This window comes from Drosophila sechellia, chromosome 3L (genome assembly GCF_004382195.2).
Source record: "Drosophila sechellia strain sech25 chromosome 3L, ASM438219v1, whole genome shotgun sequence".
In the NCBI taxonomy this organism is placed as follows: domain Eukaryota; kingdom Metazoa; phylum Arthropoda; class Insecta; order Diptera; family Drosophilidae; genus Drosophila; species Drosophila sechellia.
This window is the reverse complement of record NC_045951.1, coordinates 21,282,958-21,300,509: the sequence shown is the minus strand read 5'-3', so window position 1 is coordinate 21,300,509 and position 17,552 is coordinate 21,282,958. Positions and strand designations below refer to the sequence as shown.

The 17,552-nt window shown below is 43.7% G+C and overlaps 2 protein-coding genes across 5 annotated transcripts; both read left to right on the top strand.

The window, feature by feature from the left end:
• The first annotated feature begins 10,714 nt into the window (after positions 1–10,714).
• On the top strand, positions 10,715–12,360 carry LOC6616520 (keratin-associated protein 19-4). Of its 4 annotated transcripts, none has more exons than XM_032718350.1 (4): positions 10,737–10,884; positions 11,010–11,034; positions 11,089–12,109; positions 12,190–12,360. In XM_032718350.1, exons 3-4 carry the CDS (start codon positions 11,734–11,736, stop codon positions 12,258–12,260), a joined length of 447 nt encoding a protein of 148 aa, XP_032574241.1. In that variant the 5' UTR covers positions 10,737–10,884; positions 11,010–11,034; positions 11,089–11,733; the 3' UTR covers positions 12,261–12,360. The 4 variants fall into 4 exon arrangements, with proteins under 4 accessions (XP_032574242.1, XP_032574241.1, XP_032574240.1 ...); XM_032718349.1 differs by having other exon boundaries at positions 10,940–11,034; XM_032718351.1 differs by having other exon boundaries at positions 10,715–11,034; positions 12,164–12,247.
• A 631-nt stretch (positions 12,361–12,991) lies between these two features.
• Positions 12,992–17,360, top strand: LOC6616519 (delta-1-pyrroline-5-carboxylate dehydrogenase, mitochondrial). The gene is made up of 8 exons (XM_002040843.2): positions 12,992–13,098; positions 14,439–14,605; positions 14,715–15,188; positions 15,337–15,508; positions 15,570–15,757; positions 15,815–16,037; positions 16,105–16,472; positions 16,528–17,360. The coding sequence occupies exons 2-8, from the start codon at positions 14,541–14,543 to the stop codon at positions 16,760–16,762; spliced, it is 1,725 nt and encodes a 574-aa protein (XP_002040879.1). The 5' UTR covers positions 12,992–13,098; positions 14,439–14,540; the 3' UTR covers positions 16,763–17,360.
• Positions 17,361–17,552: the final 192 nt, after the last annotated feature.

The following is a 17,552-nucleotide window of genomic DNA, read 5'->3' as shown; positions in this document are numbered from 1 at the left end:
TCTTTTTTTTTTTTGAGCAATACTCGTTATTTTCTTTGCCCACCAGCGAAATATTGTGGACTCTCCTGGAGACGTTTTTCACGGACATTCTTCGCAATGCCCTCAACTATTCCAGTGGCAAGCTCTCCATGCCCGATGAAGCTTAAAATGTTGCCATTGCCGTGGCATCATGAACCACTTCTGGCCTGAGCTGCGTAAACATTTTCCACCAACGAATGAGGGGAGGCACTCCAAAAGGATGCACAGTGGAAAGATTCGCCAATTTTAATAGACCAATTCTTAGTTTTTATGATCATTTTCTTTTTCCCCAACAGCTAGCTAACTATCTCTTAAGCTGCGTGAAGCGATTACTAACATAGCTCGGTAATGGGTAGTTTCGTACAATCACTCATCCGCCATGTTGGCCATGTGGAACCTCAGTGACATTTCCGAGGTCCTGAACACGCAGGACTACCCCTGGTACTGCCCCACTGTGCGGGGCAGGAGGGATGGTCGAGGACAGACCCCAGTTGTTGCCCCCAGCCCTGTGACGACTCTCGAGCGTTGTTGTGGAACTGAGGCCACCGCATTTGGCATAGAGCGAAGAAGCTCCGTCCATCCGATCCGTCCCGCCTGCAAATTGGTGGGAGCGGCAACGGGGAAGGCGGTAGGATTGGGGGGCACTTAGGAGTGCCAGCGTGTAGTTGTCGTTGTCGCCGTTCGCTGATGTCGTGTATTTATAGCCGAGATTTCTCAGCTTTTATTTTTCGCTTATTTTCTTTTCAGCAATTTTCCCGTGCCATTTACATGGCTACGCAGAAATATGCAAAAATTGCAAGTACAGCAGCAAAACAAAACGAATACATTTATTTCTGTAATTATTTTTGATTTTCTGCATGTTTTCTGCGTGGCTAAAGCACACAGAATTATTGTTAAATTAATTGAAAGCTACGCAAACGGGCAAAAAGTATGCAAATAGCTAGAAGTGCCGAGTATCACATCAGAATTTCGAAAAAACTCACTAATTGGCTTAGGGAAACATGGGTCGAAATGACAAGCCAATAACAGATATATATTAACGACACCAATGAAATAATAAAATTGTTTCCGTTACGATAGAAAATGAAGCTTAGAAAGAATTCATGGTGATTAACCATTTCGAATTCAAAATCAAGACGATAAATTTGGTATAAGTAAGGCAGATATCTTCTGGTTTACACTCGAATTTGGCTGCAAAAGGCACTTTATATCTTCCCTAAAAAACACACGCAAGAGCAGCCTTAAAATTCTATATATCTTAGCTATTTATACTGCACAGGATACTATTCCCCTGGATGCATCAAGTTGAAATCAGTTTAAATATATTACGCACACAAATCCCCTCAGAAAAGCCGAGAAAAGCGAAGAGGAGGAATCAAGCTTGAAACGTTATTTTTTCTGGCAGCCTCGGCTGGAGATACGTATGATATATCTAATGGCCATGTAAAGAGCATGTAAGCTCCCATCCGAACGCCCACCTCCGCATCCCTCCATACCCGAGTGCCATTGTCGTCCACATCAATCACACGTCCCGTGTCCTTGTCCAAGTGCACCGAAAAGTATGCAACGATGTTTGCAACTAAGTATCTGTATCTCTGCGTATAAGACTACTTCTGTGTGTGTGTGTGGAAATATATTGTGGTGGCTGCAGAACCGCACAAATATGCTGTATGTCGACTCCTCGCAGTCGAGATTTGTCAAGGCAACCGCAGGGAAGTACGAGTATTAGAGCAGCAGCAGCCGTTTCCTGGGACCACTCACTCGCACCGCCTCATTAAAATTTTAAATAAATATTATGGCGGGTCGAGCACAGTCGAGGGTGCAAATAATTAATGCGGAGTAATATCAGCGCCACCGACGTCGAGCTGCCTTCGTCAAACTTCGGTTGACCGCAGAAAGTAGCTGTCTCATAATTCAGCAGGCAGCTAGGTTGCCATGTTGCGCTAGCTTTGGCATTCTAATTTGATTAGCGGCACATACCACTGCTCGGGATTGGAGCCGCCTCCATTTCCCGATTGATGGCTTGCCCCAACCGAAAACGAAAACGATTTCTTGTGGGGCACGGTCCCAGTGGCGGCAGCTTCATTAAAACTTTTACCTCGCCACCAAGCGGAGCATCTCCGCGATGGAGATTGGTTGTGGTCTGCGCTAGAAATGAAAGCAGAGAGGGAAAACCGCAACTTTTCATTACCGCTCAGGTTGCCAACATGGCTCAAGATGCGACAGGATTCCTAATTGCAATGCAAATCGAAATCAATTTGTCCTCCGGAGCCTGCAGGTAATGGACTCCTCCAAGCCACGAGGAGTTATAGAGAATCCTGTTGTAAAAGAGGCGATAGATCCTGGATAGTTTGCGTATCTATATATTTATCGGATAAATGAAATCTTTTGAATGCTTGCAATAGGGCTTTAAAGGAGAATTATGTTATGTAAAGATTTATGTGCTTTATAGCACGACATGGGACTAATTGATAGACGAGAAAATTCCCCAGCACAAGCAATCCAAATGTCAGCTTAGGAATGCTGCCAAAGTTTCTCAATTCGCATTCATTACTCTACTTCTAAGAAACGCAAAAGCCTTTCCAATTGCCAATTTTCATATTCCAGCATTTTATAGGACCAATGCAGTTCCTGGAGAAGCTCGGCTCAGCGGCTGTCAAGCAAATAACAAATAAAATGCCAACGGGGCTGGAAGAAGCAGTCGGAGGAGCCGGAGGCGGAGGCCAGGAGAATCCTACAAAGTGCGCCAGTTACAAATCAAAAGAAGAAGCCGAAAAGAAAAGGATTTTTATGCAATTTTTTCACTGCTTCAGATGATGCTACTGATAAGCACAGAGCCGAATTTAATATTATATATTTAATATAATTTATTTATTTACATCTATGAATAGATACATTTTACGCCATTAAGCCCCTGATTTCAGATTTTTAATATTATCAACTAGAATAAAGAGAATTTAAGTGCACCAAATTTGATCATTTTAGTGATGAACAAACCTTCCAAACCAATTCGTGACATTCTGTCATTAGAATTATTCGAGAATATTAAAATAATCTCAATAATGCATAATGATTTTAGCTCTCCTGAACCAATTTAAATGCTTATTTTCGAAAACATAATCATAAACATACTCACTATGTTTTTCTTGCAGTGATCTGCCCGGATGCCAAGCAGAAGTACCGACCAGCGGGATGGTAAAAGGGGACGGTAGGTGAGGCGTGTCTATGCGGGGGGTGGTGGGGCGGCTATACAAAATTGGCCAATTTACATGCGTTTGTGTTTTGTGCTGTTGTTGTTGCACGAGGAGGAAGATTGAAGTTCAATTTTGAGTTTTTCTGCGAGTGTGTGGGTGAAGCAAATGCAAAGTGGCAAAGTTGCAGGGAATTGGGGGATTTTTGGCTGCTGGTTGGGGGTTAAAGAGTGGAGGATGGATAGAAACCCGAGGCTCGAGGTGGTGGGGAGTGAAATTGCAAACTGCTGCAGCGTTGAAATGCCAGCAAAGAGTTTAAACCCAGCCAAGCGAAGCACTCAAGAGGCATTAAGACAGAGACACAGACGAGAAGAAAGATAGATAGATAGATGGATAGCTGGATAGCTGGAGAAAGCTGGGGGGGATCAAGGCAGGGTAAGGCAGGGGAATGGAAATCGCTTTGAAAGCGTCTGCAGCGGAAGGGCTTTAATAAGCTCCAGGTGAGTGGGCGGGCTGCTCCGGGGAGCACGGGCTGCTCTCGGGCAAACTGTGGTTTCCATGGTTTACTTACAATTTAAGCAGCCGCCTCCTTGGAGCCCCTGCCCGCAGTGCACACGTTGCGTATACGCAACGTGTCCCCCAGACACCTCGGGATCGTCATGCAACCGTGGCGAAATGACAACATTGTTACTTGCATTACGCTAATGAGCTTATCAGGGCTGCAATGTAACTAATGAAGCGACTGCGGCTTTTAGGAGTGTTTATATTTATCCTCGCAGAGGACTTATGCGCCATGCCAACAAAGACTGATTTCTCAATTTAGAGCAACATTTGAGGAGATTACAAAAATGGGTAGGATTAAATAGGCATGCACATCTTGTATGTGGCTACCATAAAACCATGTCGATAAGTATCTATCTGCAACACTTAAGCAGGACTATTCAATGCAATGAGGTAGTTTAAGTGATTTGCGAGTAATTAAATGTACACATTCAAAACACAGCTGTATTAAGTTACATCAACCATATCACAATATCCACCACTGTGCAATGAACAAATAATTGACCAGTTCTAGGGTTACAAACCAAAATTAAATAGTTAAAACGTTTTTTTTAACGTTAGAAGTTAATAAATATGTCAAATAATTGGCACGTATAATCAGCACTGACTTGTATTTCACAAAGTTAAATAAAATGCTAGTTGGTTTCGGCTGTGCAATCGCATAGCTTTCGAGTACTTACATTTTATAGTTTGTCTTAAGAGTTTTGATTTTGGTGGTAAGCGTCTGCATTAAATCACTGCACCAAGCTAGTTAATTAAAATCCCGGCTCTTGTGTGCAGCAAAGAAGAATTTTTGCCCCACATCCAGATCCATTCTCTGATCCAGCTTACCCCCATATCATCACATCCTGCTCCCCTGCACTGTGTGCTAATCCCAACACTTTTCGCACTTTGGCCAAGGGCCCCAGACGAACTTTATCAACAGAACATCGGAAACTTTGGCTGCACATGTGAACATTGCTCTAATTACTTGCCCCCGTTCGGGGCATAACAAAACAATTTGAAAGTCGGATGTAGCGGGTAGATGGAGGTGAAACCGCACACATGAAGGACAAAGTATCCCTGGAGGAGATGGAATCAAGCCGAAACAGGAAACATCAACATGACAGAGAGGAGACCAGGACAAACATTTAACAATTTGGCAGGAACAATATTCAATTTCCGACTGTCTAATAAGTTTTTGGCCAGCACACTCACACGCAGAGCAGTTGGCCCATGTAATAAGCCAACTCCAGGCGTCTGGCCTGTCTATCCAAATCCATTCGTCGCCCCACCCGTTTTCCCCGGTCTCCTTCAAATGCTCCGACCCAACAGAACTTCCATTACTCAAACCAGAGGAGCACCGACGCAACATTTTCCTTTAATTTCCTTTTTAGTTTTTTTTCGACGCCAAACTAACTTGCCGTTCCCCGCCGCATTCAACTCCTCTCCTTCCGTCCGTTCGTCCGTTCAGCTGGCAGTCCCGGAATATTGTCAGCTTAAAACTGGGCGGGCACCACCCACTTACCACGTGCGGATCCCTCTGCTTTAATGAATACCCGCGGGCCAATGCAAACACAACTGTAACGGCTAACGGGCCATATAAAATGCATTTCGAGTAACAAACTTTAAACACTGCCAACGCGTTCACTTGGGAGTGCCCCGGATGCTCCCCAAAGGGGTGGTGCTGGATAGCATCCGGGGACTTGGGGGCTGCAAGTCGGGGACTCGCGGATCCGGGGGCTCGGAGCTTGCGGGCGGGGGTGGGAATCCTAGAGCGACAGTTGCGGGTGAATAGTGGATGGTTGCCTGCACAACAGTCAATTACGGCATGGTAAAAGGCGTGTTTATGCGGAGGGATTTCACGATCAATGGCGCAAGGTTCAAGAATGATGGAATTGACTTCATTGTGACTACTGCTATGGTAAAATGGAAGAGAACAGAAAATCAATACTGGGTGTACCACAAATATTTTTAAAAGAATTTATTCCATGTTAAAATTTTCTTGTTTTTTAAGATAAAGTCATTTCAAATTTGGTAATTTCACCAAAGTCTTACTTTATTTCATAAAAAGCTTCGAAACACGAGCCCTAAAGTTGTTAAATTTTCAGTTTTTTTTTTAAAGTTTGTCTTAAATGATAAGAAATAATAATATTTTACACATTAAGATAAATTTTAGTTTAAGGGATCACGATCATTGGGCATTCAACACTTCAAACCGCATAAACGTACAATTTTTTCGCTAGGCCTCCCCCAAAGTAAATACAGGCCCTATAAGGACGACCTCCTCCGCCCGTTCGGGAACCAAAGCCATGCAAATAGGAGCCAAATGAGTATTGGAACGAGGCAGACATGGGGGACTCGGCCCAGCAGGAAGAGCGAAGGATGAGGTGCGGGGTTCTGCTGCGGTTTACACTGCCGCCATGGAAATGACAGACGATGTAAAAGAGTTCATTAATATTGCAAGGTACGCTCACGATGACGACGGGGCAGGTCAGGGGTTAAGGCAAGGAAAGAATGAAAGGAAGGACACCACAGCCCAGCAGCAAAAACGAGGACATCGTTTTGACTGTGCGCACAATTATTTTGTAATTTGTCATATTTTGTAGGCCTCGTCGGCTCAAGTCAGACAACGTTGCAACCGGCCCAGGATGCTGGGCGGGCGGAGAAAGTGGGTGGTGGAAATTGGAAAGCGGGGACATGGACCAGGTCACCTCTGCTTTGTCCAAATTTTCAAGTAGAAAAGCCTCGGCTTGGCGGCCTAGTAAATGGAGAAGATGGCGGCAGAGTATGCACTGAAAGTTATGGACATCTTGTACGATTTAAAATAGTAAGCCTCTCAGCGAAACGCCTTTCAGCAGATAATGTGATGATTATATTTGCTCAATCAATTTAACAATATGGTAAAAAGTTGAAAAACATTATTTCAATACTTTCAATACTAAAATCCATATCACAATACTGGTTTCTATATCCACCGATAAAATGAAATGAAACAAAAGTTCATTCGAGTGTGCTCATAAATACTGAATAGCTGCAAATGTGCATTGAATAGATATATTGTTTTTGCCATTGAATTTATAATTTAGACCATATATTATGTATTCATGAAGTATCGGTATTTGTTTCCAGCTAAAACTTCCACGACACGAATAATAAAAAAATCATAATTTGCTGTGCATCAAGAAATGGGTTGTTGGATAGAAGATCACTGTCTACCAACTGCTTAATTGTTTATATTTTACGCTTTACATGAAAGCTAAGCAATCCTTTTGTTAAACTTTCTAGCAGCGAAATTCGCTCATTCTCGATTCCCCGCCCACTCGCTCTTAGCCTTTTTGTTAGCCTTATGCTTTGTGTGCACTTTCTAAACATGGCGGCGCCAAACAGTGGCTACCTCAACCTACTTTCAGTTCCTTCGCCCGCTACACTGAGAGAATAACTGGTGGGATGGATGGTTAGGAAATTACCGTTGAATTCAAGGATTTTGTGGTCTTGTCCTAATATTTAATACTTAATATTTAAGGTATAAATGTAATGAATATTTAAAATATAAATGTTAATCCCCCGAGATACGCCCCTGGTGGTAAGTCAGCAGCGAAGGAGAGCCGCCAGTTTTCTTACCCCTGTTGTGCTCGCCATGTTTACCTTGCCCCGACCACTTGGCCACATCATAGCGCCCCATTGCAACACAGAACCCCCACCCCCTCCTCTATTCAACCATTCGTGGGAGCCACCCATAATTATACCCTACAAATGAGTGGACCTCAAATTGTTTCGTGTTAGAGCGAGCAAACGCACTTGTAATGTGAATATGCTGTTTATAGGCACCTTAAGATATATTAAATTATATCCATTTGTTTTGAATTCTTCTTTCTCTTCAATAAATGCAACTAGTTTTGCAAAATTCTATAAGTTGTTAGAGGTCTCACTTACACACGTTTCCAGATTTCGAGAACTCACTGTATCTGTTGTCCTGCCAGAGTATTACCAAGTTTTACACTTTCACACTGGGCCTTGTTTTTTGGCCCTCACAATTTTGATATGCCGTGTTTTCAGTCCAGTGCCTTCCGTTTCCCGGCATGTCCAATTCTTTCGTCTTCTTCTATCATTCCGTGCACATTTTTGTTTGTGTTTGCAGTTGTTTTTGTTGAATTACATGCACACATACAGAGGGACAAATATTTATTTAAAACTTATGCCCGAGGCCTTTCATTACTGCGCACGGTAAAAATACTTGTATATTTCACTCTTCTATTTATCCGCCCCTTTCTCCCGTATCCCCTGGCGCACTCTTCTCGCTATTCTTCTTATTTTTTGCCCTGTGCAGATGTGCGGCATGTTGCTTTGTGCTCAACATTCGCCATCTCCTCTCTCTCTCTCTCTCTCCCCCCCCCCTTCCCCCCCCCCCTTCACCGTGGACCGGATTTTTGGTGCCTGGCTATTAAGTGAAAATTGTCTGTCCAAGCAGCGGGTCCTTTCACAGTCTTCGCCTACTTAATGCACTTTTAGTCAGCTCCCGCTCCAGATCCTTTCACATCCCATCGGCCCCAATTATGACGTCTAGCGGAGTTCTAATTAGTCTCCGAATCTCCAACCCCCGCCTCCGCCCGCTCAAGACCCGCTTTCCCGATCCTGAGAGTCCCATCAAATTGTATTGTCTGTGTCCTTGTGTCTGGCCCATTGTCTTGCCCCGTAAGGAACAAAGTGCATTACGACGTTGGAGGAGAATAGTCGGTGTTGTTCAAATTTTATTGGACTTCCTTAATATGGATTTTAGTTTTCGCATTAATAACTTGTTTTTAAATGAAAATGTGTAAAAAGATTGAAGAAGTAAACATAGTTCAATGGGTGATTTCTTTTTCAGCGTTATTTTACGAAATTCAAGTATTCAAATTGTTAATTGTTAGAATTTAAAAGTTTTTAGCATACTGTTGAAGGCCTAAAATTCGTCTGCATAAAATGCCAGATAATATCGATATCCCATCAATGTGGCATAATTAAAATATCGGCCAATGAATATAAACATCAATCAAATACCCATTAACATAACATGGCAAGAAGAACTGCTTGTAATTTCAAATAAATCATTATAAATACATAGTTTTCGAATATTTGTTCAGCAGTCCGAACTCACCTGTCAATTTGGTGGCGCAGAGTTTACATTAAATTTCGCTGTGGTAAAATGTTGATAATTAGTTTGAATGTTTTCCGTTTGTTTGCTTGCTTAGTGTTTTTTGTTGGGCGAGAACGCTTTTGGGCGCCAAAAAGTACAGTCACCAACACAGAGGAGAGGCAAACCACGCACAGGCACAGAGCGAGTGTTATTAGCTGTCGAAACTGTTGAAACTGTTATTTCCCGTGGTCGCTGTCCCGCTCTCAATCTCTTTACCTCCCTCTCTGTGGCGGCGTTTTGCTTCTGGATGATGCACTTAATCCGCTGATATCGGTCGCCAGGCGGGGGAAGGCTGGAGGAATCTTGTAAATTTTTTGGGTAATTTCTGGGTATCTTATCTCCTTTCGTCAAACTCGGTCGGCTGATTGATGGATGCCAGGCGCACGCACTGCACAAGGAACACACAACTTGACTGAGCGAAATTGCACAAATAACTGAATTGAAATATCCCCCCGCCTCTCACACACACAGTCACGCACACACACGCACACGCAGCGAAAGGGAAAGAGCAAGCGAGAGGTGGATATGGCGAGGAAGGGAGAAAGCATGCTCTGCCTCGCTTATTTTCGTTCAAAAATTTCTTACAAATTTGCTAAACCCAAAAAATGAGTACAGAAGCGCGGTGCACTCGAGTGCATTTTAATTGATTTTTTCTTTATTTTTTCGCCCGGCTTTCACTCACAGCAGGATGGCATCTCGCTCGGTCACACGCGGCGTATGCGTAACACTTCAGTTGCAATTCGGCGCTTTGAGTGAATTTCTCCTGCCAGTGAGTGAGACTCTCGAGTGGGCGATCTCTGTGGGTCACGGCACGGCTCCAGTTGCACTCCTATATGATTTTAAGTTTTAATTAGCTTTTTGTTGCTGCTGTAATTTCGACAGCAAACAAAAGTTGCTGCTGCATCAAATTTTTAATTAATTACACGTAAGAATGCTGAAAAATTGATGGCTACAGGAACAGGAGGTTCCTTTCGTTTTGGACAAACAATTAGCATTTCACTGTCCCAAATATAATGCGAAAGTATGAGGCTAAATGAATGAAAAGTTTGCGGAAGTTTTGCTAGGGATAGCTTTCAATTTTTCCAGCGGAAAGTAGGGAGGGGAGTTAGGCTCGGCATAGACAAACTTTTTAATATGAAAATTGCTCGTTTGGGGTCTGGAAAATTAAGTCCTTAAATTGGGGACCGGGTAAACGTACCCTTTTTAAAATGGCTTTCCAAAGAATTAATATAACCAAAATTTCTATTTTATAAGTTAAACTTACAGACACATATTTTTTAAAGAATATCAGGCGTTATATTGGGTCATAATAAAATGTATTAATACTTAATAATAGTTTTAAGAATATTTTATTTGTACAAGATCTTTAAAATCTCAATCTTTTCATAAAACCCTTTCAAATCGTACACAAATTACAAAGCCGAATTCATGAGCAAGTGTCACTCGGCTCAAACAACTGAGACTACTTGAATACAGGGTGTCCCGAAATCGGTGCACATCCAGGCTTGAGCATGCGCAGTGGGCATCCGGCCGGAGTAACTCACTCAACTAATGGAGGGCAGCGGGAATGCAACACCTACGCGGCTCAAACCCACCTGAGCTACCTGGAGTAGTGCGGCAAAGAAGAGAGAGCCAGAAACCACCCCGGCAGAGAGAGACAGAGAGAATGAGTGAGCGGCGGAAGGCAAACGTCAGCTGCATGGGAACCCAAAGGCGGGACAATTCCAATTGTGACATTTTGCATTGTTGGCCAGTGTAATGACACACACCTACACGAACACGTATGAGTTGGGCACGGGAAAGGCCTTAAATATTTATGAATGGCATGTTGTATACTTTTCGGGCACATATGCAGGAGCTACAAAGTGTATTGAGAACAATTCTTTGCAATTGCCCACGACTTGCGTTTTTGACATTTTTAAAAACGTATTCACATTGCGAGATGTGTATAATGCAATGGTAAGTTTATAGTTATATAGGAAGTAATCCCACCGTATCTAAAGTCACTAAATAGTAAGGATGGGCATATTCAGCTTAAAAAAACAAAGTGTTGTATAACCAAATTATATCGCCTACTTTCAAAGCCAGGAAGGACAAATTAACCTGCAAGTACGTTGAACTTTCCATTATGCAGTTCTCAAGTATCACTTTCCAAACTGACAGATTCGCATTGTGGAATAGTTTCAGCGTCGATGCATGACCAAGGCCAGAAGTCTGTAGCCAAATGTCCCTCACACTGAACTCTCGGCCAACGACCAAGCTAATCGCAGTGGAAAATCCGAAAATCAATACGATTCTAATTATCAGAATCGGAGTTATTACGGTTGACCTCATCCGAAGGGCGTGAATGAGCATTGACCACGGTCCAGGTCGGCAATGAACCTCAAAGAAGTGGAAAGCACCCAGCACATGACTGGGCGGACCATCAACCAATTTTAAGGTTAATGACTGTGTTTACGCAGAATAAATGTGAACTCCTGGCGAAAAAAGCGGCTGACTAATTTAAATTGATAGCAAAACGGCAATCAGAAATCAGATGAGATGTGGGGTGAGTAATCGCGACGATAGGCCAATAAGGGCCAAATAGTTTTGTTTTGTTTTGTTCTCTTGTTGTTAACTCGCACTAAATACATACGTTTGCGGAGCGTTTATATTGGGATTTCAAAATATTGCGTATACGCCGGCTGGGTCATGCACGAACGAGCAAACCGAGCAGCCGCTGATGGGTGCCCGATTAAGCTCCATTAAAAAAGCGTTTTATGCTTTAAAATTGCAAACATTCGGCGGCAAACTCTATAAAACCAGTTAATGCCGGGGCTTTTGCATTCAGTCAACGTTCGAGGATTACACACGACAAACATGGCCAGCAAAATCATGTCAGTAAAACAGTCGAGCCGGTCTCCATGTTGTTGGTTCGGCTTGCTCCTGGTCGCGATGTTTCTGCAGCCCTCCGCGAGCCAATACTACGGATATCCCTACTACGGCGGCGCTAATGCGGGAGCAGGAGCAGGAGCGGGATCGGGATACGGAAACATATACGGCAGCGGCATGTACGGATACCCCTACAGCTACGGCGGATATCCGTACTACTCGTACCCCGGCTACAACCCGTACTCGATGTACGGCGGATACGGACAGTACGGGTACCCCTTTGGGGGATATCCCTACGGCGGCAACGGCATGAGTGAGTTTTCAGGCTGAGAGCACCTCAGTTCCTAGCACCCAAGTAATCTACAAGTGTTCTGGACCTGTTTCTTCCTCTAGACGTGGCCTACGCCAGCAGCAGTGGAGGATTCGCAACAGCCAGTGCGGGCGGAAGCGGATACTACGGCTAGGAAGCCCGCAACCTGATATAGTTTAGTGTACACGGTTAAGTCATCCTACTCCATAAGTGTGTTAGTGCTAATAAATATATTATTTATGTACTATGTCTAAGTCAAGACCAATTCTTAGTGGGTTACACTAGTTTTTACAAGAAAAAGTGATTCAACCAAGAAAAAGATTTTAATGGCGTGTCCAAACCTCGCTTTAAAATCAAAATCAAGACAACATGACAAATGGCCTTAGAACAAAATTCTAACACAAAACATTTACATAATTATAAAAATATTATTATAGAAATTCTAGTGTACCTGGTAAAAAAAATTTACAACTAGTGGCTGCCTGTTAGCATTATTTTATTAGCTCGAGGCACTGATCTGGTAATTTGTATTTCTTCTAGCATATTCGAACCTATGTATGTTCACGATGCAGCCAAGTGTATCTAGCAATGAGTCTTTGTGGGAACATTAAAGGGTTGTATACATTCTTTTCTCTGCTTTTAGCATCGAGTCATTAAGTGTGTACGCACATCTGGTCGTCTTAATAGTTATATCACAGCCTAGAGGCTGTGCTCCCATATATAACCATATACTGGCAAATATTTCTTGCTTCGTGATAACCAAACGACAAAGTTTGAACCAGGTGTATCTTGGCGCCTTATCGATAGCTATGGCCAGTGTTGTAAGGTGCACGATAGTAAGGGGGCAAAAAATTATCGGCCTGCCGATAGTTCCCGGCCGTTAGCCAAGTCCAAATTCGACCGACCAATAGTCTCGCAAAACACAAAACAAAGGCACACCACACGTCGTGCTCTCGCCGAATTCCGCCGCCGTCGCCTGAAACTCACACAAAGTAAGCCCGAAATCAGTGGAAAAGCGCCGAATAGTTGAATTGCAGGTGCAAATGGGATGGACGGCGAGTTAAAAGGCGGAGGCCAATAGGCGGCATAAAAACATTGTATTGCGTAATTGGGGCCAATAAAAAAAGCAACAAAAACAAAGCCAACCGACTGCATTCTAATGCGCCTGTGTGTGTGCGTGTGTATCTACAGCTGAGCAGTAAATAAATTTGTTTTACATTCGGCCTCCAAAGGCAATTTCCCTGTGTTCCCGCTCCCTGCGTTTCCATAAACTTGCTCTCCTTTCTCATAAATATCAATGTCTTTAGTTCATCGTAATATATTATTAAGCACTTGACAAGCAGTGAGCGGAAAGAGGAAGACAAAGAGCCAAAGTATGCTTACGTTAAAAGAGCTTGTTTCACATATTCGCCACCTTTCTGCTCCTCTCTCACTCTATCAGCCATCTCTTTCCCTCTCACAGGGGCTGCTCACGCGCACCGTAGGGTGTTTTTCGATTCTCTACTTTTTGCGCCGCTTTTACACCCCTTCCCCACCATTTGTACCGCTTTATTTCATAAATCAAGGCAGCGTCAGTTAAAAAACACAAGAACTACATACGTATATGTACTTCTGCTCACATCCCCTTCAACCCCCTTCTCCATCTTTCTGATTTCGGCAATGGGAAATTTCCGTAGCCACCGCACAGTGGAAAGAGACAACAGCCCGCAACTGAAATTACATGATTGCAATCTCGCTTTTATGGGCAGTTAGTTAAGTTCCCTTTTTAAACACACAGTGGACACCAATTGGGTAGAAATTGTAAAATGTTTTTAAGATAATATGTATTTATTGGTCCAGCCTTCAAGGCAGTCAACATATAAAGCAGCATTCATAAATTTACTAATTTGCGATGAATTAGATTGTGTGAGCTTTGGCACGCTCTCACCCCACTGTGCGCTTTGTAGACAGAACAGCTGATGCTCGTCAAATTTTAGCTTCTGCTTGTGCAAAAAGCGCTCTGAGTGCGCCTGTGTGTGAGTGCGTGTGTGAGCGGGGGAACGGGAACGTGGATATCGATAATAAAGTAAACTGAAAATAAATCAGTCATCCGCTCGGTTGACCAACTGGCCAAGTTAGTGCACCTTCTAGAATTTCTTGCAAGTGCGCATACTTTTGGTTCGCAGTGTTTGGGTTTTGCGCCTTATCTGGGGGGTGTGTCGTCGTCGGGAGCTTCACGTTTGGCTGCTTATCAAAATCACGCGACTCGTCGCGGACCCCCAATGAATTGCCAAGGTTGCTGATAAATGAATACTAATCAAACGTTTGCTCTTTTCGCTGGCCTATCGCTCAGATAGCAAAATTCTAGGTGGTACGAGCCGACGACGACGAAGAATCTGAGAGACCGCTTATATAATCCGGCAGTGGAGGAGACAGGCCCCCAAATCCCGACAAGATGTTGCGAATGCTGCGAAGTTCCTCATCCAGGTGCTCTAGTCTTCAGCAGAGCGTGCTGAAAAGGTATGCCTGAGTTTATAATCTTTATAAACTTACACAATATGTATATTGTGTACACCGTCATACAGCTCTTATAAGTTATATTACATTGAAAGCGCTTCATTTGTTTCAGTTCCACTCGCTGTCTTGGTTCCGTTATACCGGACCTTAAACTGAAGGACTTTCCGATCGTCAATGAGCCGATCCTGGGATATCGCAAGAACTCTAAGGAGCGTAAGGCCCTCGAGCAGGCTCTGAAGGGTACGGCCTCCAGTTGCGAAGACATCCCCATCGTAATCGGCGGCAAGGAGTACAAGACGCCGGACGTTCGATCCCAGGTCATGCCCCATGACCACCAACACAAGTTGGCCAGCTTCTACTACGCCGACAAGAAGCTCATCGAGAAGGCCATCAAAACGGCGGTGGAAACGCAGCCCAAGTGGGACCGTGTGTCGATTGCAGACCGCCTGAAGATCTGGGAGAAGGCAGCGGACCTAATGGCAACGACGTACCGCCAGGATCTTAACGCAGCTACCATGCTGGGCCAGTCCAAGACTGCGATCCAAGCGGAAATCGATTCGGCAGCGGAGCTTATCGACTTTATACGGTGAGTGTTTCCATAATTCATAACAAGGAACATGGGGAACCAAAACAAATCTGTTCGAATCGATATTTTTTTAATGATTTTCCAAATGGAAGAAACAAAGATTTTCCTAATTATAATATTAAATACAAATGCAAATTCTATTTCGCAGAATGAATGCCTATTTTCTGAAGGAGATCACTAAATACCAGCCCATCAGCGAGAACATAAAGGTCACGAAGAACTCGTTGCGCTATCGTGGCATTGATGGCTTCATCGCCGCTGTCAGCCCCTTTAACTTTACGGCCATCGGTGGCAACTTGTCCTACACGCCAGCTCTGATGGTAAGGCTAGCCAATAGCTGGAAATACCAATTAACTAAGCAAACGCCTTCGATTTTCGCAGGGAAACGGCGTGCTGTGGAAGCCCTCGGACACTGCCATGCTGTCCAACTGGATTATTTTTAAGATTATGCGCGAAGCGGGAGTGCCCGATGGAGTCGTCAACTTTGTGCCCGCCGATGGGCCCGTGTTTGGGGACACGATTACGGCCAGTCCCCACCTCGCGGGCATCAATTTCACCGGCTCTGTGCCGTAAGTAATTGTCGGTCTATTGATTTTCCCGTTCAATACCATTTCCTTCGACGACAGAACCTTCAACCGCCTGTGGAAGCAGGTGGGCAACAACATCGACAACTACGTGAACTTTCCCCGCTTGACTGGTGAATGTGGCGGCAAGAATTTCCACTTCATACATGCATCAGCCGACGTTGAGTCCGTGGTGACCTCCACGATACGCTCAGCATTTGAGTACTGCGGCCAGAAGTGTTCCGCCTGCTCGCGCATGTATGTGCCGGAATCCCTGTGGCCACAGGTAAGTTCGAAAGGCATCAGATTGCAATGTTTTCGCAACGCTGACCTGTTTAACCCCTCATCCGCAGATCAAGGAGGGCCTGGTATGCGAGGCAGCAAAGCTGAAAATCGGCGACGTTCAAGACTTCAGCAGCTTCACATCGGCTGTGATTGATGACAAAGCATTTAAACGCATTACGGGCTACATTGAGCATGCCAAAAAGTCCCCGAACCTCGAGATTCTCGCCGGCGGCACTTACTCAGACAGCAAGGGCTACTTCGTTAATCCGACCATTGTTCTCAGCAAGGATCCGAAGGACCGCATCATGACCGAGGAGATTTTCGGTCCCGTGCTATCAATTTATGTGTACAAGGAGTCGGACCTCCTTGAGACCATGAAACTGGTGCACACCTCTACCAAGTTTGCTTTAACCGGAGCAGTATTCGGGCAGGACGAGTAAGAAACTTCTATATACAAAGGGTAATCTTTAGTTCATAACGTATGCTTCCAGGGATTTCGTCAAGTGCGCTTTGCAGGAGTTTAAAATGGCCGCTGGAAACTTCTACATCAACGACAAGTCCACTGGATCCGTGGTTGGCCAGCAGCCATTCGGAGGCGGCCGGATGTCCGGCACCAATGACAAGGCCGGTGGACCACATTATATTCTGCGCTGGACCTCTCCGCAATCCATCAAGGAGACCTTTGTGCCGCTGCGGGACGTTAACTATCCATACATGTGCGAGTAAGCTGGCCGACAGAAGATACGCAAGGGGAATGGGATGAGGAAAAGTAGTGAAAACCAGACAGGAATCTCATATAACTACTAACTATATAAAGATATATAAATGTATTTTGTTGAACCCTCCAACACCCAAAGACCCGCCCCGTAACATTTACATACCTAGTTCAGATAGCTTCGATTTGTATACACACACACTCTAAGAATCTCAAAAAAAAACCCATGAGAATGCCTCGAAAGTTTGTAAATTGATATGCTGATACCTTCGTACTACAAATACACCATGACATTGATATTTTAAATGAATACTATGTAATATCATTAATTTAACGTACGATTTATACGCAATGTGATTATTTAATTATATGATTTATAATTAAATGGCCCGCCTTATGTTTTATTCGTTATCGATATTGCTTGAATTGGTTTTAAATTATGAAATACTTAATGTACACACCTATGTATGTGAAATCAAACGACAATACATTCTGAATACTAAATGTGAAAGATCATGAAGAGATAAAGTGAAACCTAGTTACATGTAACGTAAGCATCAAATTCATATTAATAAATATAACAAATTAAAAGAATAACCCCTCCAGTAAGCATTGAAATCATATCTTATTTGGGTTCCGCTTTCAACTTTTCGTTTAACCCAAAATGCTATCCGCATCGATTGTGGCAGTTCCTTTCCCTGGAATAGGATGAGTTCTTAAAGATTAGAAACCAAAAGAATTTAAACTTCAAATCTTGATGGTCTGAAGAGAGCATCCAAATGAAGTTTAAGGTTTAGTTTC